The sequence below is a fragment of the Musca vetustissima genome, unplaced genomic scaffold (assembly GCF_032173495.1).
Source record: "Musca vetustissima isolate MV318-11 ecotype Yass unplaced genomic scaffold, APGP_CSIRO_Mvet_v1 utg6219, whole genome shotgun sequence".
Lineage (NCBI taxonomy): Eukaryota > Metazoa > Arthropoda > Insecta > Diptera > Muscidae > Musca > Musca vetustissima.
In genome coordinates this window covers 152,851-174,475 of record NW_026880924.1, presented here as the reverse complement: position 1 = coordinate 174,475, position 21,625 = coordinate 152,851, and the positions used below count along the sequence as shown (strand labels likewise).

The 21,625-nt window shown below is 33.9% G+C and overlaps 3 protein-coding genes across 3 annotated transcripts; 1 reads left to right on the top strand and 2 right to left on the bottom strand.

The window, feature by feature from the left end:
• Positions 1–863: 863 nt before the first annotated feature.
• On the top strand, positions 864–4,711 carry LOC133326895 (nuclear pore complex protein Nup75). The gene is made up of 7 exons (XM_061535508.1): positions 864–890; positions 1,047–1,754; positions 1,817–2,289; positions 2,347–2,692; positions 2,766–2,956; positions 4,350–4,506; positions 4,583–4,711. Exons 1-7 carry the CDS (start codon positions 864–866, stop codon positions 4,709–4,711), a joined length of 2,031 nt encoding a protein of 676 aa, XP_061391492.1.
• A 7,715-nt stretch (positions 4,712–12,426) lies between these two features.
• Positions 12,427–16,313, bottom strand: LOC133326894 (CTTNBP2 N-terminal-like protein). The gene is made up of 5 exons (XM_061535507.1): positions 15,482–16,313; positions 14,756–14,942; positions 14,545–14,678; positions 12,837–13,130; positions 12,427–12,785 (listed from the first exon to the last, which is right to left on the bottom strand). Exons 1-5 carry the CDS (start codon positions 16,311–16,313, stop codon positions 12,427–12,429), a joined length of 1,806 nt encoding a protein of 601 aa, XP_061391491.1.
• Positions 16,314–17,991: 1,678 nt separating this feature from the next.
• LOC133326893 (nitric oxide-associated protein 1) lies at positions 17,992–20,045 on the bottom strand. The gene is made up of 2 exons (XM_061535505.1): positions 19,559–20,045; positions 17,992–19,497 (listed from the first exon to the last, which is right to left on the bottom strand). The coding sequence occupies exons 1-2, from the start codon at positions 20,043–20,045 to the stop codon at positions 17,993–17,995; spliced, it is 1,992 nt and encodes a 663-aa protein (XP_061391489.1). The 3' UTR covers position 17,992.
• Positions 20,046–21,625: the final 1,580 nt, after the last annotated feature.

Sequence of the window (21,625 nt, the reverse complement as noted above, 5' to 3'; positions counted from 1 at the left end):
GAAATTGTCATAGATCATCAACGCCAAACCACCACCTCGCTCAACTTCTGACCAATGGTTCTCCACCATTCGGACCATGTTCGAGCTGGATTGCAAATAGTGTTCCACATTCGTTTTTAATTGGAATAACTCTTGCCGGCACATTTTGTGTAGTTGTTGTAACTGATCCAGGCGCTCTTGCATATTTGTCGAGGTGTGTGACATGTTTTGTTTTATTATGTTATTTGTTTATTAGTTTAATTTATTTTAGAAATTAATTGCCGGCTTAGATACCAAAACTCCCCAAACAATCAAAAAATAATTCAGTGACCATTCACAATAACGTTACTCATGTTAACTTTGTCAGCTGTTGTTATTCTCTCTCTCTCTCCCTGTTTCATTGATTTCGTTAATGGCTCCTTTATTAAGAATGTATGGCAGTTTTCATACATATGTTGCTCTGGATATTGCAAATACATATATTCTTGCATGTGACATTTATTTTTATTTTTTTTATTTTATTTATATATTTATTAATATCATTATCGCCTTTAATTCCAAAACTTCCCAAACAAACGAAAAACCTAATTGAATAATCATTCACAATAGCATCGCTTATGTTATATTTGTCAGCTGTTATCATTCTCTCCCCTTGTCTCATTGATTTCTTTGATGGCTCCTTTATTTAGAATGCGTGGCAATAGTGATATATTGTGAATAGCGGAGATAGCTCAAAATAGATCTAGTGAACTCTTACACACATTGACCGGTAAGAGCAAAATCGATCTATAGATCACTATAACAGTAAACAAGAAAAAGGCATTTTGCAGCAACTTTTTTATCGCAAATTATATTTAAATATTAAACAATTAATAAAAAATACAATGGAAGACGAGCAGGTTGCAGTATTTGTAAGTAAATATGCACGGAAATAAGGACATGTTTCAACAAATATGACAAATTTTAAGGATTGCTATAAATTTGGCGGGATAATGCCAAATGGCATGAGGGGCTATCATATTTTTTAATATATTCCAAAGGAAACTAATAAATTTCCCTAATTTCAGGGCATTGTTGATCCACTCAGCACTCGATATGGCAACACATTGGCGGGACAATTTGTGTGTGGCAGTAAAATTGCCGTACACGCCTATCGCCCAATCACTGCCAGTACACGAGACAAGCCCACAGATTATGCCGGTAAAGACACAGTACAAATTCATCTGCTACAACCCGAGTTCATATTCGATGATCCCATACTGCGTAGCCTTATAGCAGAAGCCAATTCCACATTCGTTGCTCTACAGTCCCTTAAAAGGAAAGGTTCCAAGGCAGATTATACAAAAATATCACGAACATATCGTAGTATTATACGAGCTTGTTTGGAAAAACTGCAAGATGCTGCTGGTTTGGCGGAGGAGGGCACCAAAGAACATGATATGTATCAACAATATATTTCCATATTCTATTCCATTGAATGTGTTTGGCATCTAAGTGAAATCTTGTTTTTGGATCAGACACCATCAAATGTTATTGTACCACAGCTGTTGGAATGGGTACGTTTTCATTTTCCCGCTGCCGAACGTATGGCAACGGATTTGCTGCTAATGGGTCGTGATGCCAGTGATAGTGAAGAATATTGGCCAGCATTGAAGGGTTTAATTCTGCAGGGGCAAGTTGATGTGGCGCGAGCCATATTACAGTCACATCCGCAGGCGGAAAGTGCAGCCTTTAAAATGGCCGAACAGATTTTGAAGGCAATGCCAACTTTTAATGTAAGTAATGCAAATGATATGCTTATATAATTCAATTATTAACATCTAAATTTTTGTTACAGGTCTATGGTGGTTTTTCCATACAAAAATTCCGCTCACAATGGCAGTATTGGTTAACCGATACCGAACGTAAATTGTCAGCCAATATCTTGGCAATTGAACCCAATCTAGAAGAATTGGTGCAATTGATAATTGGTGATACACAAACCTGGAATGCACACATAGATAATTCTGATTATTGGTATGAATACTTACCGGGATATTTATTCTATACCAATCCGGCGTGTAAACATTTTGAATTGGGTACAGCAGCCAATTCATGGCTGGATCGTTGGGCTCGCATGAAAACCCAGCAGGGCAACGAACCACAATTAAAACATTTGGATAAGGTCATATTGAGTCTAATGGAAAATGATATGCATCAGGTTATCCATGCCATACAGCTGATGGCCGATAATCAATGGTTTGTCACACATTTAACGGATTTGCTATACAATTGTGGTCAGCTGCAGGTTGTGGGAGAACATCAAATGAAGTAAATTCCTATTTAATTTTCTTTTTTGGAATTGTAATATATTGTTTTTATTTTTAGTGATTGCATAAAGTTACGAGATTCGTTGCTTTATGAATTCGGTAGCACTTTAATGACACGCAATTCTTTGTGGCAATTGGGTATGGATTATTTACAATTTTGTTCGGAAGAAGGTTTGCCAGCATTGGAATTATGTCTTACGAAAATCCCAATTAAAACGGAAAAACAAGCAATGAAAATTTTGGAAATTTGTCATAAAATGGGTTTCCCTAATGCCGAACAGGAAATATGTAAAATACAAGCCAAACAGTCATTGGATGATGAACGTTATGGTAATGCTTTGGAATGGGCTATACGTTCAAAGGATACACTATATGTAACATCGATTGCTGATTTTCTTTTGAAGGTAGGTAAACATAATTTCAAGTTTGTTTTTTTTTTTTGTTATTTAATTTTTGATACCTTGTTTTCGTTTGCAGCATTATGCCAAAACCGGTGATATGCTTTGTCCAGATATCATTGCAAATATTGGTGCCAAAATGTTTATCTCCCCCCGATTGGTATTCTTGGTAAAATATTTCGATTTTTATCAATTCTATAGGAAACGTGATTTCCTACCCGCTGCCGAGTTGTTGGTGAATTTATTGGATTCGAAAATAACCCCAGAATAGTAAGTAGAGGTCTTTAAGGATAATATTTTATTTTGACGACCAGAAGAGGCTTGGATTTATTAGAGAACATTTTTAGGTATCCACATGAGGCGTGGGTGCATTCAAGAATATTTTCAGGGCTTGGGTATATTAAAGAATATCTTCAGGAACCTCTAAAAGACGTGGATTTATTAAAGAATATTTTTATGCATGGATTTATTAAAGAATATTTTTATGGGTCTATATAAGGCGTGGATTTATTAAAGAATATTTTTTATGCATAGATTTATTAAAGAATATTTTTAGGGGTCTATATAAGGCGTGGATTTATTAAAGCATATTTTTATTGGTCTATACAAGACTTGGATTTATTATAGAATTTCTTTAGGGGTCTATATAAGGCGTGGATTTCTTAAAGAATATTTTCATGGGTCAATACAAGACGTGGATTTATTAAAGCATATTTTTAGGGGTCTATACAAGACGTCGATTTATTATAGAATATTTTTACGGGTCTATACAAGACGTGGATTTATTAAAGTTTATTTTTAGGGGTCTATATAAGACGTAGATTTATTAAAGCATATTTTTAGGGATCTATATAAGGCGTAGATTTATTATAGAACATTTTTAGGGGTCCCTACAAAACGTCGATTTATTAAAGAAGATTTTTCAGATGTCTATACAGGGCATGGATTTATTAAAGAATATTTTAGGAGTCTAAATGAGGCGTGAATTTATTAATGAATATATTCAGGGCCCATACAAGGCTTGAATTTATTAAAGAATATTTTTAGGGTTCTATATGTAAAGCATAGATTTATTAGAGCATATTTTTAGGGGTCTATATGTAAAGCATAGATTTATTAGAGCATATTTTTAGGGGTCTATACAAAGTGTGGATTTATTAAAGAATATTTTTAGGGGTCTATATAAGACGAGGATTTATTGAAGAATATTTTAGGGGTCTATGTAAGGCGTGGATTTATTAAAGAATATTCTTTTAGGGGTCCATGTAAGGCGTGGATTTATTAGAGAATATTTTTTTATTGTAGAATATTTTTAGGGGTCTATACAATGTGTAAATTTATTAAAGAATAATTTTAGGGGCCTACACAAGGCGTCGATTTATTATAGAATATTTTTAGTGGTCTATACAAGACGTGTATTTATTAAAGCATATTTTTAGGGGTCCATCATCGTTGATTTATTATAGAATATTTTTAGGGGTCTATACAAGACGTTTATTTATTAAAGCATATTTTTAGGGGTCTATACAAGACGTGTATTTATTAAAGCATATTTTTAGGGGTCCATCCAAGGCGTGGATTTATTATAGAATATTTTTAAGGGTCTGGCCCATTTTTCAACTTATTTTTTTTAATTTATTTTTGCTTTTCTTTTTTTTCTTAGCTTTTGGCCCTCTCTGCTAATCGATACCATTCCCCTTTTGGAATCCAAAGATCCCAAAATACTTTCCAAGGAAACCACAGCCATTTTACATCACCTGGAATCGGAATTGGTGCCGCTGATTGAAAAGAAAAAGAAACGCCTAGAGAAATTTCCAGATGTAAGTAGAGGCTGATCCACTCAATTTAGTTTTCTAGAAAAATCCCTTTCTAATTTTTCGATCTTTTTTATTACAGGAACCTGTTAATATCCTGAAAGATTATCGCATCGAAAATATTGAAGAAATCATTAATTTATTACGTTTAGCCTGTGCCCGCAACTTATCAAGGGCCCTGATAATTGAAAACACCTTAATGGCGGCTTAATATAATTAATTTTTCAATTTCAATTTTATTTTTCTTTTTTTAGTTATTATAAGGTTCTTTTTTATATTATTATTATTATTAATTTAGGTATTTCAATTTTTTCTTTCATTATAGTAATGTAATATTTTTCCCCCGTTACGGCTAATAATAAATTGTCCCAAGTTTATTTTTTTTTTCTTTATGTGAAGTGGTTTATTTTTGTATACAACTACTTTTTTAAGAAAAAAAAATTGTTTCCAAATTGTTGAGAATTGAATCAAATATTGTACTTTAGCATAAAACACTTTGTTTATTATTATTTGCCTAATCTCAGTATGCTTTGGTATCAATATGTTTTACTCGAGTGTGTATTCTCATTTTCTGTTTTAGTTCAATAAACGAATTCAATCATAATAGGTTATGGGCCTTAGTCACGTTAGGAAAAAATATTCTGAAAAATAGATACATACACATTTTTTTCATATTGAAAATTTGTGACGTTGGAATTCGATTTATAATGGCTGGTAATAACGTAGCTTTTCCGCTAGAAAAATTGCGTGGACGTGAAAACTTTGACGTTTGGAAGAGGCAAGCGCAATCATATCTGGTAATTAAAGGATGCTGGAAAGCCTGTGTTGATAATGCGGCTGATGCTGATTTGAATGCGAGGGCATTGGCCGAAATTACACTGATGATTGAACCAGACAACTATGGTCACATTGCAACTGCAACTACCGCGAAAGATGCCTGGGGTGCATTGATGAATGCATACGAAGATACGGGGCTAACCAGAAAAGTTGAACTGCTGAAGCAATTCGTGAACATCAAGTTACAGAACTATGGATCCATTCAAGAATACGTCAATGACATCGTAATAGTGGCTCTTAAAGTCAAAAATGCTGGTTTGAACATTGACGATGAGTTGACCGCATCTCTAATGTTAGCAGGATTAACGGACGACTTTAAACCGCTTGTGATGGCTGTGGAAAATACCAAGGAGAAATTGACGGTGGATAAGGTGAAAAATGTTCTACTTCAAGATGCGAAATTTGATCGGGCTTCAGAAAAAGAATCGGCGTTACAATCTAAAGGTTTCAAGAAAGGTAAGAAGCAAATAAAATGCTACAATTGCAGTGGACTAGGACACATCTCTAGAAATTGTCCTACTAAATCGAAGTCAAATGGTAATGGAGCTACAATGAAACATGAAAAGAAATCGGATGTTTTGTTTGCTTCAAGTGCTGATGCGAGCACATGTGCAAAAGCTACAAGTTCAGACTGCTCGAATGCCTGGTACTTTGATAGTGGAGCAAGCAACCACATGACGAACGAGAAGAACCGCATGTACAACATTCGCGATGCTGTAAATAAAAAGGTAATTATTGCGGATAAAAATGAACTTGCAGTAGACTCCATTGGCGATGTTGACATTGAAGTTGGTTCTGGAAAAAATAAGAAGTGTGTTACAATCAAAGACGTGGAGTATGTTCCAGGTTTGTGTACCAACTTACTTTCTGTTCGGCAAATGGCTAAGAATGGCAAAAAGGTAACTTTTGAAGGTGACAAATGCTGCATTTCTGATAAAAATGGACGTGTTATAGCAACGGCAAGTACACAAAATCAATTGTACCGGTTAGATTGCAAATCCAACGAGGAAAAGGGTAAGGCGTTTACTCTGGTCAACGACTTCAATATATGGCATCGAAGGATGGGTCATATTTGTAATGCGAAATTAGGTAATGTCAAGACCGCAAATGTTGGCATAAATTTCGGAAAAGAATGTTCAGAACCATGTGTTGTCTGCGTTAAGGGAAAGCAAACACGAAAAGTAAGCAGAGAAGTCGGTACTCGAGCCAAAGAGTTATTGGAAATTGTTCATACGGATGTGGTTGGTCCATTAAAAGAATGCTCGTTCTCGGGAGCTCGTTTTTTGTTGACTTTTGTGGATGATTATTCAAGAAAGTTGTTTGTTTATCCAATCAAGAAAAAGTCAGATGTATTTCCAAAATTTTTGGAATTCAAAGCATTAGTGGAAAACCAGTGTTCTAAGAAAATCAAGATTCTACGATCGGATAATGGAGGCGAGTATACCGGCAAACATTTTTCTGAATTTTTGGAAAAAAGTGGAATAATACACCAAAAAACATGTCCATACACTCCCGAGCAAAATGGCGTAGGCGAGCGAATAAATAGAACGATTATAGAACGGGTAAGATGTATGCTTATTGACTGTGGATTAGATCAACGTTTTTGGGCAGAAGCTGCTTCTACCGCATCGTACTTGATAAATAGAGTTCCATGCCGGGGAAATGAAATTTGTCCCGAAGAATTATGGTCGGGCCGAAAACCAAATTTAAAGCATCTCAGAGTTTTCGGATGCCCAGCTATGGTTCATGTACCAAAACAACGGAGGTCTAAGATTGATCCAAAGTCATCAGAATGTATCATGGTTGGATACAGCACGGAAAGTAAAGCGTATCGATTATTTGACCCAAGTGACAATAAAATAATAGTCAGCCGTGACGTAGTATTTCTTGAAAATTGCCACGCAAATATTGAAAATTCTTCATTTAATTCATACTATCCTTTGCTAATTCAATCTCCGAATGAAGAAAGTCATAATGTATTGGACCAAACAGTAAATACTGTATCAACGAATATGGAGTCAAGCGAATTGAATGGCAATAATGAAATTCAAAATGAGCCTCGTAGTGATTCTGAGACTGATAGTGAGTTTTTGGACTCAGAATGCCAAGAGAACAACGGCTACGTGGACACAAATGATGAAGAGTGGGAACCAAACCGACCAATACAAATATCTGATAATATTCGAAGATCAGAAAGGATTGCAAACCGAAATCAGTCATCAACGGCGTTTTCTGCAATAGAGTATGTTTCTTCAGACCCTCAGAATATAAAACAGGCAATGTCATCTAAAGATTCTGAAAATTGGAAAATAGCTATGAAAGAAGAAATTAATTCATTGAAAGTCAATAATACTTGGACTTTGGTTGAACTTCCTGAAGGATGCAAAGCTGTGAAATCAAAATGGGTTTTTAAGTCAAAGCTGGATTCCAATGGAAACACGTTGCGATGGAAAGCAAGATTAGTCGCAAAGGGCTTCACACAGACTGAAGGTATCGATTATATGGAAACATTCTCTCCAGTTGTTCGGTATGAATCAATACGATATTTAACAGCGTTGGCAGTAAAATATGATATGAAGATTCATCAGATGGATGCTGTTAGCGCTTACTTAAATGGGATTTTAAAAGAAATCATATACATGGAACAACCCGAAGGCTTCCGTGATGGTTCTAATAAAGTCTGTAAGCTTAATAGATCCATATACGGCTTGAAACAATCTGGTAGAGTATGGAATGAGACTATAAACAAGGAACTTGTCGATATGGGTTTTGTACGAGGTGAAGTGGATCAATGCGTATACTCTAAGATGACGGAAGAAAAGAAGATTTATATTGCAATATACGTCGACGACGTTCTTATATTTTCCAATGATGTTAATGAAATAAATTCTGTTAAGGACGCTCTTTCGAATAAATTTAAAATGAAAGACATGGGGGAAGTATGTACTGTGCTTGGTATGACAATATCACGATTTGGAGAAGGAATCAAAATTGATCAGTCTAAGTATATATCAGATGTTCTGACACGTTTCGGAATGAATGAGTGTAACCCTTCGTCAACACCGATGGACTATAATCAGAAGTTGTCCGAAATTATGTCCCCTAAAACCGAGGCTGAAAAGGAAAAAATGTCGAATACTCCTTATATGGAAGCTATTGGGTGCTTGTTGTACGCTGCACAGGTTTCGCGCCCTGATATATACTACGCTGTGAATATGCTGAGCAGATTTGGAATTAATCCTGGCAGAGCGCATTGGGAAGCTGTAAAAAGAATAATGCGTTATCTAAAAGGAACTATTGAACAAGGGCTCATCTATAAGAGAGATGTCGAAGGAGATATTACTGGATATTGCGATGCAGATTGGGCTGGAAATTTGGACGACCGTCATTCGACAACTGGCTACGTATTCATTTTTCAATCAGCAGCAATATCGTGGTCTACAAAAAGGCAAAAAACGGTGGCACTATCTTCAACGGAAGCTGAGTTCATGGCAATTACAGCAGCTATACAGGAATCTGTTTGGTTAAAACGACTCGAAAAAGAACTCAATCCAAACAGCAAAGTCAACATGGTTCTGTACTGTGATAACAAAGGAGCTATACAAGTGGCCACAAATAATAAATACTCGTCAAGGACCAAACATGTGGACATTAAAGCTAAATTTATTAAACAGAAAATTGACAATAATGAAATATCCTTGAAGTATCTATCAACAAAAGAAATGGTTGCTGATGTTTTTACCAAGGCGGCAACCCCACAAAAGTTGGAATATTTTAAAGGATTTTTTGGCATAGATTAATTATGTATTAGTATTATTTGTAATTATATATTGGAAATGGTAATATTTAATTCAGGTAGAGTGTTGAGAATTGAATCAAATATTGTACTTTAGCATAAAACACTTTGTTTATTATTATTTGCCTAATCTCAGTATGCTTTGGTATCAATATGTTTTACTCGAGTGTGTATTCTCATTTTCTGTTTTAGTTCAATAAACGAATTCAATCATAATACAAATATATTTCTTGTTTCAAAACGACATGTTATACATTCTAGTTTCTTTCATTTTTTGTTTTTCTTTGAAGGACTTTTTTTTGGGGGTTATGTTTTATTTATTTCTTTTTCAATTTCTTTTCTTCTTTTTATTCTGCTGTCTCTTGTAACACTTGTTTTTTTTTTTAAATACTACCTCAAACTGTTTATATTATTGTTATAAAGGATTTTCTTTTCCTTAATAAAATTCTATACATTTATGTATTGTTTTTTTTTTTTTTTTTGTTGTTCTTCTTGTGTTTGTTTTTATAGTCTTTCTCATTCAATACTCTGTTTTTTATTTTTGTTTTTTTTTATTTAGGAAATAGCTGAAGATGTTTAATCATTGTCAAAAATTATTTATATATTGGCGTTTTTTTCTCATTTCATATATTACCATTTTTGTGTTGATTGCAAGAAACGCAAAATTTAGAAAATTAAAAAAAAACTGTGCGCAAAACTTTTTAAAGGATTGAATAAAAAAGTAGTAAAGAAAAAAATCTCTATTTTTTTAAATTGTTTTCCATTGTTTCAAAAAAGAAATTAAATAAATGAGACCCACGGCAAGGGTGTAATGGAGTAGGGTTTCAACATTACAACAACAAAAAAAGAAAAACAAATAAATAATAATTATTGGTTGTCAAACCATAGGTTGCTTGGTTTATTTTATTTGTAATAATTACATACTTATTATTTTCACTTATGCTTCAAAACTATATACTTAAACAAAAAAAACACAATAGCGTTCACATAGGCAGCTTATGGCTAAATTAAATTATAGATATATAAAAAATAAATGATTCTAAAAGAAAGCTGCTTATCTATTATTAACTTTCGCAAAAAAATCAATACATATAGAATAATATAATACTTAAAGAATGGAGTTATAAATTAGCAATTCTTAATACCGTTTTTTCGTGTCATATGTGTAAAAAAACAAAAAAAATACAATTAGATAAATAAGAAAAAAATATATATTTTAAAAAAATATACATAAATACAAATTAATAACTAGGTACTGTGATGATATATAACATTTGGAAGAGAAGAAAAATGTAATTTTTTATTATTATTATGAGATTCATATTTTAATGTTTTTTTTAATTTTTTAAGGTTAGGTTGAATTTTGCAAAAAGAAAAACCAACATTTTTGTCAAATATGAGACAAATAGACAAATTTGTATTGAAAATTTTATCAAAATTAAATGTTTAAAAAATCTATTTTTGAAACATATATAGAAAAAAACTGAAAAAATATAAAAAATTTTTGGAGGTTAGGTTACGTTTTTTTCGAAAACCAGAAAGATAAGTATTTTAAGCAAATGATATTGGCTTCAAAAAATATTATAGGTTTTTTTGGGGTTATGTTGTATTTGAGGTTAGGTTAAATTCCAACGATACAATTTTTTAGGGAAACCAAAGGGATAATTCTAAACCATCACATTTTTTATATTATAAAGTAATTTATAGCATTTCAGTAAAAAAAATTGAATTTTAAAAAAATCGGAAATTTTGTGAGGTTATGTAAGATGGAATTTTTCAAGCTACTCATGATGTGATAAATACAGTAGGCACACAAAAAACCTTGTTATTTAATTTTTACCTATAAACTGCTTCAAATGATTTTAAACAAAAAATATTGACTTCAAATTGTTTATAGGATTTTTTGAGGTTAGGTTAAATTCTCATTATAAGATTTTTTTAATAAAACCAGAAGGATAAGTCAGATGGAAATTTTCCAGCTGCGGATAATGTGGCAAATACTTTTACCTATAAACTGATTCAAATGCTTTTAACCAAACATTTTTTAATTAAAATTAAAAATTTTGTAATTTTTGTGAGGTTATGTTAAAGACACATTTTTCTGTATAGATACCACGGATCTTTATATACAGTATAAACTTGATAATCCGAACCTCGACAATCCGGATTATTCGGTAATCCGGACTGCATTTCACAACCCATTGCGTATCCTATAATCCGGATTGATTGACCTATTTGACTCAAAAATCCGGATTGTAAAGATACGTTACTTTTTATTTTAATAAAAAAATCGTTGCAAATTTAATAGAAAATGGTACCTATTATATTCAAAGTTCATATTTTTTGAAATGAATAATTTTCATTTTTAATGAAAGCATAAAAATAATTAAATTATCACCAAATTAATATAAATTTAAACCAATTAGTAAAACTCGATAATCCGGAAATCTCGGTAATCCGGATTGGGGTCTGCAATCAATTATCCGGATTAGCGAGTTTTTACTGTAGTCTTACTGGTCTGTATAGAGACTACATGTGTTTTTTAAAGGTGAATTAGTCTACAAAGAGACCAAATTACTTTTGTAAAGGCTATAAATACCAATTGATCTGTAAAGAGATCGCAGATCTATATAAAGATCATTGGGTTTTAAAGAAGACCACAGATCTTTATGGGGACCACATATATATTTATAAAGACCACCGGTCTCTGTATCAAGAAAAATTGTTCTTTGAATTTAATTCATTGAGATTGGTTTAAAAGGAATTCTTTTTTTAATTTCTAAATTATATTTTAATATAATTTTTTTTCTTCCAATTCCAAATGTTATAATTCAAGAAAAAAAAAGAAAAAAATTCAAGTACTTCTAGTTAAAATAATGTATTTTTTGAGATTACTTTTTTTAAAAGGAGAATTTAGGGAGGTTTTTGAATGATATTCATGGATTTCATTTTTTGTAAATTTTGGAATAATTTTCAAGATCTAAATTTGTTTGTTTATATAGTATATGTATGTATACGTAACGTATTTCATCATCAAATATTTATATATTTATATTTATATGTTGTATTTTTTTATGTATAAAGTAATTTTTGTTTTGTTGTTGTTGTTGAGAGAGAGTATTATTGTATTTGTTGTTTCCTTAAATTTTTGTTTTTTGTTACTATTCAAAAAAACCTTGCTATATTACTAATTTGTTTTTGTTGTTGTTCGGTTGTTCTTGATAATGACGAGGATGATAATGATGTTGTTGTTTTTGTTGTTGCAGAGTGTGTATGTTTTTCTATTTACCTAATTAATTAATTTTTGCATTGGCAGCTGCAGCGGCCGCAGCAGCAGCACCCGTAATGGAACCCAAACGTGATAATGATGGCTCACGTTTTGGTGGTACTATGGGCTTATTGGGAGGTATAGGTGGTGGTGCACCTCGGGCCCCCGATGGTGGCACTGTCACCGGTGGCACAGCTATGGGCACCGGATGCGGTGGAGGAGCTTGATCCAGCGAATGACCGGCAGCAGCTGCAGCTGCCAATGCTGAATATTTACCACCAGGTGCCCTTTGTATTGTGGCTGTGGGTTGCATTTTGGGTGAGGGTGATGGTGGCGCCACGGCAGCTGTAGCCACAACACCCGGTGCGGAGGATGGCGAGGCTGCTAAAACAGGATTTAATGTCAATGGTGAGGAGGGTAAAATCGCCTCACCACTTGTTGTTGCCGCTAATGATGATAAGGGTGCTACTGCAGCGGCGGCGGCAGCTTGTGTTGCTGATGCTGCGGTTGCTGGTGAGGCCGTTTGTTGTTGTTGGGACACCACCACAGTGGCCATTTGAGGTAAAGGTGTTATAGTAGGAGCTGTTGCTACACCCGTACGTAAATTTTGTCCTGGGGCAAGTGAGCGAGCTATACCTGTGGTAGGACCTGATACAGGGACACTAGATACTGTAGCTGTGGGTTGTACAATTTTTGCTATATTAACCATAGATGTGGCACATCCATCTTCTGCTACACGATACGACACACGAACATGTACATGTACAAATTTACATGGAATACACAAGAAGAGAAAACAAAGAGGAGAGAGAGAAAAACAAATAACACATAAATATATTAATTAATTAGTTATCATTTACACTATGTTATAAAAAAAGTATGATACAAAATTGATTTTGTTTAATGAGAACAACAGATAAACATTAGATTGTTTTTTTTTTGTGTTCAAAAAGGATCTCTAAAGAATTAAGGGAACAAGGAAGACAGAGAGTGAAGTAGAGATAGATAGAGAGAGCAATTTATTTTACAAACAACAAACAAATAATATAAACAGTGCAATTGATTACTAGCTGTTCGTATATAAAATTTGTTGACACAACACGTACTTTAAATTATAGTTAAAAAATACAAAGTGAGGTTATGTTCTAAATGGGCAATTTTTTTCCTATAGAAAAAATATTCCCCAGTGGGATGGGCAAACTTTTTCATATAGAAAAAATATTCCCCAGTAGGCTGAGCAATTTTTTTTCTATAAAGAAAAAATATTCTCCAGTGGGCTGAGCAATTTTTTTCTATAGAGAAAAAATATTCCCCTGTGGGATGGGCAATTTTTTTCCTAAAGAAAAAATATTCCCCAATGGGATGGGCAATTTTTTTCTATAGAGAAAAAATATTCCCAGTGGGCAATTAGAATATTTTTTTGTAAAATATTTAAATTTATAAAAAATTTTCAAAAAAAATTTGTAGAACACAACCTTAAAAATATTGTGAAAAAGGGAATAAATAATAATAATAGGTGCAGTTGGTGTTTTTTCAACAATTTTGATAAGACATTGAAAGAAGAAAGAAAAACAAAAACCAAATTCACAAATTCAAAGGACAGAAAAATAGTAAAAACAAAATCAAACTAAATTAAATGAAGATGAGAAAATGAAAAATGAAGAAGAAAATTAAAAAATCACCTTGTTTTTTATACAATTTTCAGATATCTTTGGAATTTGTATAAATTTGTAGATAGAATTAAAAAAAATTAAACGGTTTATATTGGTTGTGGTTTATTTTTTGGGAAGGTTTCGGTACGTCGTTTTTGGTTTTGTTTCGGTTTTTTTGTTTTTCAAAGGAAAAAAAGAAGGTGAAGAAGCAATAAAAAAGGAATTTCGTTTAATAAAATATTTGATTTTTATTAATTTAGTTAGGTATTTCGATTTTTGCAGGTTTTGTTTTTTTGTACTAAATTTAAAACTAAATAACTTTCAGGTATTTTGTTTTGATTTTCAACTATTCTCTTTTTTGTTTTTTGTTAACAAAATATTTCTGTATTAAAGAAAATTAAAAAAGTTTTTATAAAATTAAAGTAAATTCACTTAAAGGAAATATTGTTTTGTATAGCTTTGTCATCATTTGGATTAAACTCTAAACTTACCACTAAAAGCCCGTGATTTGGCAGCAGTACTGCCAGCAGCTAAAGCTGCATTTTGTTGCAATTGTTGTTGGTGTTTTTTCAAAGCCTCATTTTCGGCCCGTAATGCCAGCAGCTCTTGTTCCAATTCTTTGACCCTAAATAAATGATAATTCACAATAATGAAATATAATTGTATTGGGGCAACATTTTCACATTTTCTTTGATAGCTCACCTCAATTCTTCTTTGGCCAAATTACTTTTAAGTATTTTCCTTTCTTGTTCAAAAGCTGCCTGTTGCTTCTCCAATTCCTCTTCCATGCGTAGAGATTTTTTACTTTCCTCTTCGAGGCCCTCGGCTATAGTATCGGAACGTTGTTTTTCTTCGGCCAATATTTGGGCAAGATCTTCAGAACGTTTGCCTAAAGGAAGATTTTGTTTATAAACAAAAACAATATTTTGGATTAGAAACTAATTTGAGGTTAGAAACAAAAAAAAATATTGTTCTATAGAAAAAATATTCCCCAGTAGGCTGGGGAATATATAGAAAAAAAACCCCAGTGGGCTGGCCATTTTTTTTTTATAGAAAAAATTCCCCAGTTCCCCACTTTTTTATAGAAAAAATATTCCCAAGTTGGATGGTCAATTTTTTCTATAGAAAAAATATTCTCCAGTAGGCTGGGCAATTTTTTTCTATAGAAAAAAATATTCCCCAGTAGGATGGGAAATTTTTTCTGTAGAAAAAGTATTCCCCAGTAGGCTGGGCATTTTTTTTCTATAAAATTGCCTAGTAGCCTACTGGGCATTTTTTTTCTATAGGCTGGGCAATTTTTTTCTGTAGAAAAAAAATTCCCCAATGGGCTGGGAAATTTTTTTTCTATAGAAAATTGTTTTCCTTTGGGACAAGGTATGTCAAAAGAAGACCCTTTTACACCCGCTTATCACCCCCGCGTTGACTCACCCTCTTCAATATATTTCATCATGATTTTCTTGCGTTCGGCAATCAACAGCAACACAATTTGTTTCTGACGATTCCTCTCGAAATCCAATGTTTCCTGCAGCTTCTTCAAGTCCTTCTCAAGCTTTTTCACCTTCTCACGTTCCTCTTCCAGCTCCTGCCGCAACTTTGTACGTTCCAGCTCTAAACCGTATGTTATATCATCGCCCTGAGCGGTGTCATGTTCATGTTTACGTTTCTCCTCCTCCAACTCTTGGAGCATACGTTGATTATTTTCCAACGATTCGGTGAGGATGCTAACCATTCGCAAATGTGTTGCCCGTTGTTTGCTGACCATTTGATATTGCTGTTCCATTTGTTGTTCGATTATTTGTCGCACCTCCATTTCAGCTTGTGCCGCCTGGGTCGAGGATTCGCGTGATATTAGGTTGCCGGAGAGGGCAATTTTATCACGAAATATTGCTGCATGAGGATCGTTCGGTTGCAGACGTTTCACTTTTAGCTGGGAGATATATTGTTTGACGCGTTCATTGCGCAATGCGGCTATAACGACATCGCGGGCCTGCAGCTCTCCCTCCAAATAGTATAACATCTTGACCAATTCACTGTGTGGAATTTCCGTTCGTCCGGCTGGTTTTAGGCCACTGCTTAGGCCGGGTTTTATTGTTTGAAATTCATGTGAGGCGCTTACAGTACCAGCTGTATTGGCGCCCAGGCCTCCGGAACTTCCAGGCAAGCCATTGTCTAGGGAGTGGTCTGTGGCCGCACCGCCGCCTATAAAACGGGCCGTACCACTATTTTCCGAGGCGAAGGGATCATTGGCATTTTGTTCCATTTTTTGCGCTGCGTTGGGTTGTAGGAAAAATCCTTTTTCCTCGTTTTCTTTATAGAACGGCTCTGTTACAAAGCCCCTTTTCAGTCAATTACATGAATATGGGCTGGCTGGCTGTAACTGGCTGCTGCAGAATGCTTGCCTGCCTTCCGATAGTCGGTATTTTTTTCTGCTGTTCTTCTTCCTTGTCTTCTTGTGTGCCTGCCTGCTGTTGAAATGTATGTACGAGAGTGCGAGTGTATTTGTATGAGTGTGTCTGTGTGTGCACAACCCAGTTCCGAAAGTTGTAAGTGCAGAAATCCACAAAATAAACCTAAATAAATAGTTTCTCTTAACTATGATTGCAACATTTCCGTTAATCGCGTTCGCTTTGCTTTCTTTCAAATTGTTATTTTTATTAATTTCTAAAAATAAAATTCAATTGAAAACTGCAAAAATATCCCGAAAAACTTCGTTCGTTCTTTGTTATTTTTTTCCTCTGCTCGAACTGTCAAAAGTTTTTTTTTTCGTGGAATGTGTACACACAAAGAGTTATTTGGTATTCTGTAACCATTTTTTTTTCTTTTTGTAAAGATGATAAATTATCGATAATATATTAATCGAAATGAGAAGATAGGCTTGTAAAGCCAGACTTTTATGAAATTTTAATTAAAGATGTGTTTGTTTGTTTTTCGAGTAAAATTGACATAGGAATTTTGAAGGTTTATTAATAAAGTCACCAATGTTAGCATGATGCAATAATAAGGTGAGTTATAAAAACAAAAATCTTTGTTTTTGTCTCGACCAGCTGTGAAATTTTTCCTTATAATATTTCACATGGTTGGCAATATTGCACATAGAATTCAAATAGAAATTAAGCACTTTGACCAGTTGATCGAGTCATCAGCTGAGCAAAATGGACTACCTATTTACTGTGCCATGAATGTGAGGAAACAGCTGTTTTACTGTTACATTTGTTTTTTTATAATCATGAGAAAAAAAAAAACAAAATATAAAAATATATTACAAAATAAAACAACATAATAATTTTTGATCAAATCCTATCCAAAGTATAAAAACACATTGATTGAAAAATTGCCACAGAAATAGAATATTACAAAAAAATCTTTATATAATTTTAATACAAGCCTAAACAGTTGGGAGTGTTTTTTTTAAAGTCATTATGTACTTCCAAAGAAGTTCTTAGATAACCGGAAGGCTTTCTGGAAAATCTTTATCAGAAGGAATACATTTTCTTTTTTTAACAGTGGATCCTGAACATTTTCCTTAAACAGGGGATTTAGTAAATATATTAAGTGATAACATAATTTAAAGGTCTGTTAAAGCGAATTTACATATAACATTTAATCATTATTAAAGGCTGAATCAGGGTTTATTTTCTTAATCAGGCTAAATTTACCATGTAATAAATTTACCTTCTAATAAAAAGAAGACATTTCAAATGTGTTTGACGGACTCAAAACTTCCTAGATGTCTTCATTAAAAAGTGGACTTTCCAGCCGTTTTCCAAATGCCAAATTGGCTTTAAGGCCAAAAATGTAATACATATTTATTTATGTAATACATACTTATAGGGTACCTTTACCCAGGGCATTTCAAATATTGTATGAACCTCATACTAATTCTCCCCGCCTCAAATAAATACCACAATAATTGAAAAAAATAATTAACAAATAACGTCTTTATTTCTTAAAAATAAACGGTTTCGATGTGTTATATGCTAATGAATTGCGTATCTTTTTACCAATTAAACGCTCTGCGTATGGTATTAATGATAAATTTCTACAATAGATTCCTTTCGCACCGGGCGTCCAGGCCTTAAACCAACATTCAGTGTCGACGGGAATGCGTAGGCCAACCCAACCAACCGATGACAGTGTTATATCTGCCGAACAATTTAATTCGTTTATTTTAGGCTTTAAAATATAACCTTTGACTTTGATCTCATCGGGATGGCATTGTAAACCGGGCCAATCACATGGACGTTTCGTATTTTCATTTATATTGGGTACATGCATTAATGGACTATTCAAATATTGCTTATATACCTCTTCGGCTCCCTCGGTTTTTACAATCAATGTGGGTAAATTAAATGAAGCAAACAGGAATGCCTGAATCCAATCCAAATCTTTGGAACTGCATTCGATAAAATCTAAACGTGCCAAACCAGCCACAAACAGACTCATTCCCGGTTTCAAACGATACGCTCTGGGTGATATCATTTGTTTGGGTTGTAATTCCATTAGTTCCTGAGGTGTAAGCAGATTTGTTATCTGATCGGGATGCATAACGCCGGGTGTATCATACAGCCATCTGGCTTGTTGGAACTCTTTGCTTTTTTCGTTTAAGCTGGTTATGGGTTGGGTGCCACCACCCAAGGCAAATGGATCTGCCACTTCTACAGCACTATTATCGATATATGTCCTACCAATGGTACCCATGGGTACAACATCTTCAATATTTCCCGTTTTGCGGGCCTTTTCCAAACGCAACTTTGCCATTTCAGCTTTTGCAAATTTCTCTGATTGCAAACGTTTAAATCGTTGGAATATCCTAATTTCCGACGGCCTATAAATGGGGAATTTCAACATTTGCAACGTGGTACCCGGCCATGGACATGTCGTGGCTTTTGGTATCAAATCCGAAACTTGTGGTCTACTATAGTCCGAATTAAGGAGAATATTAAACAGAGAACTTTTACCAACATTTGTACAACCAACCAGATAGACATCTCCCTTGTAGGCCCATATTTTCTGTAGCTGGGTTATAAGTTCCTCTACGCCATAGCCCGTTTTGGCTGATATCAGACTGACATGTTTGATATTCAACCTATCGAATCCGGTTTTTATGATTTCCTCTTTCAGACACTGTTTTACATGATCCAAATAGCCATTGCTATCGCGTGGTAGCAGATCTACCTTATTCCCCACCACAAAAATTGGTCGTTTGGGGCCCAAAACTTCATGCATACCTGGCCAAATTGAACAGGGGAAATCCAGAAGATCCACAATAACAATGGCCAAAGCGAATTCGTTTTTAATGCGGGATATGGTATCAACATATGATTCCGCAGTCACTTCTATGTCTAAGGCAATATTGTAGTTCTTTAGGAAATGGCAACGTTGGCATATAATGGTCTTTAGTTCTTTGGTGGTGCGACCTTTGAAAATCTCCACCGGCAGGAAACCTAAAAAAAAAAAAAATAATTTAATTATTTTCAAGTCAAATATGGAGTCTCTCCAACTTACCCGGTCTTGTGTGATGATTACAATGCAAATATGCCCCACAGCCGTTACAAGGCACATTAGATGCTGGTATTGTACTATCCGCTTTTCCCAAGGTGTTTTCAACCTCATTACCATTTATTGTCGTATCATTTTCATCCGCCGCACCACTGTAATGCTCATATTCTTCCATCCAGTCGTTTGGAATTTGTGATCCAGTACTAAGGCCCCCTTGTTTGGATTCATTTTGTTGCCGTTTTCTATCCCGTCTTATTTTATTTATCAGGGATCTCTTCAGGCCATAGCTCATATGTTCCTCCTGCGTTTCCAAATATGAACTATAGATGATATTTTGATAGTTCTTGTAACGTTCCTGGGTTTCTAACCATGTCTTTTGGCGAGAACTTAATTTCGGCAATTGTTCTTCGGTTTTTGCAGAAAAATTACGACATACAATGGCGGGGAATTTCAGCTTATTTATGTTACGTAGTAAACTATTTAATTTTAACATTTTAATTCACAATATTTCAATTTAAGATAGTTATGTTTTCATAACCTTTGAAGTAGACGATGATGATGATGATTCTCCGTCTCGTCGTCTGCTGCTGTGGCTTTTTATTTAGAATCACCGCTGCTGCTGCTGCCGATTCTGCTGCTGTTGATGATAATTATGTTTGCTGCTGTGATTCCGTCCTCGTTGCGTTGGTGTTGCCGTTTACCCGGCGAATATACACAATATACAATACTTACAATACATAATAATTTTAATTTTTTAAGGCGTAGAATTATTAATCCTCTCTTATCTGTTGAATTTATTTTTATTTTTTTATTTTGTCGTGGCGTGCTTTCGAATGAAAAAAAGTTAGTTAAAAAGTACAATGCCGCTTCTAAAGTTTTGACGGCGTTGTGGAATTTGACGAAATTGAGTCAAAACGTAACTGATAAAAGCCAGAATCAAAATAAACACCGATTAGGAAAATCGGGCCGAATAGGGGAATCAAAACAAATTGACCGATTAGGCTATTCACTGAATGGAATTGTGTGAACCAGTGCACAAAGTTGCATGATAAAATGCTACAAATATCTAAATATATGAAAAATTAAATATTATAATAACGATTTTGATGTATTTTTGAGTAACCCACCTGTAATTGTATTAATATTTATAATTTTTGGTTCGTTTTGAAAATATAAGTTTCAAAAGGCCATTTCTTTACCTCTTAAATGACGACGTGTGGCTACAGTTGATGAAATAAAGGGCTAAGCAGAATGCTCGCGTTGAGCCATCCGTCGCGTTATATGTTATCGAAAATACAACAACCACAAGGAAACGATATGCGTTTGTGTTATCGTTTCCTTGTGGTTGTTGTATTTTCGATAACATATAACGCGACGGATGGCTCAACGCGAGCATTCTGCTTAGCCCTTAAACGTCTGTTTAAAATGTCAATTTCATTGTAAATCCCTATATAAAAAGCTTCTAGAGCACTAGTATAGACAGAAGAATATCAAGAGATCTTTTATAGGAGAGAATTACGTACAGAGATGCTTTTAGAGACATTTCAAAGGACATTCTAATCATGGTGTTCTTTAGAAAGTAGCAAGGTAAAATTATTTAAGGTAGGGCATAGCAACTTATAACTTACAATTTTTTCATACTGTGGCTTGTCATGTCAAAGTCATATACAAAATGTGTGACTGTGTGTGTGTAATGTTTGGAAAAATAATGTAATGTAAAATAATAATGTAATTTTTTTTACTACGATAACAAATGTTTCTTTATGATATCGAATAAATTTTAGAAATTACTAGATACTTACAGTACATTTACTTTTAACCGGATTTCGTTAACCCAGTGGGTTTCAATTGTCAATTCCTTTGCATATATGTCAAATAAATCCTCATAAAGTAGGTTAACCCGGTAAAAAGTTCTAATGTATACGCCGTTTTACAGTACGGGAATAGACAAGAGGTCTTATTTACATTGTACCGGATTAAGTTAACCCAGTGGGTTTTTTTATTAATTACTTACTTACATATTCTATTGCTTAAATCATTTTAAAGTAGGCTAACACTGAAAAAAGTTCTAAT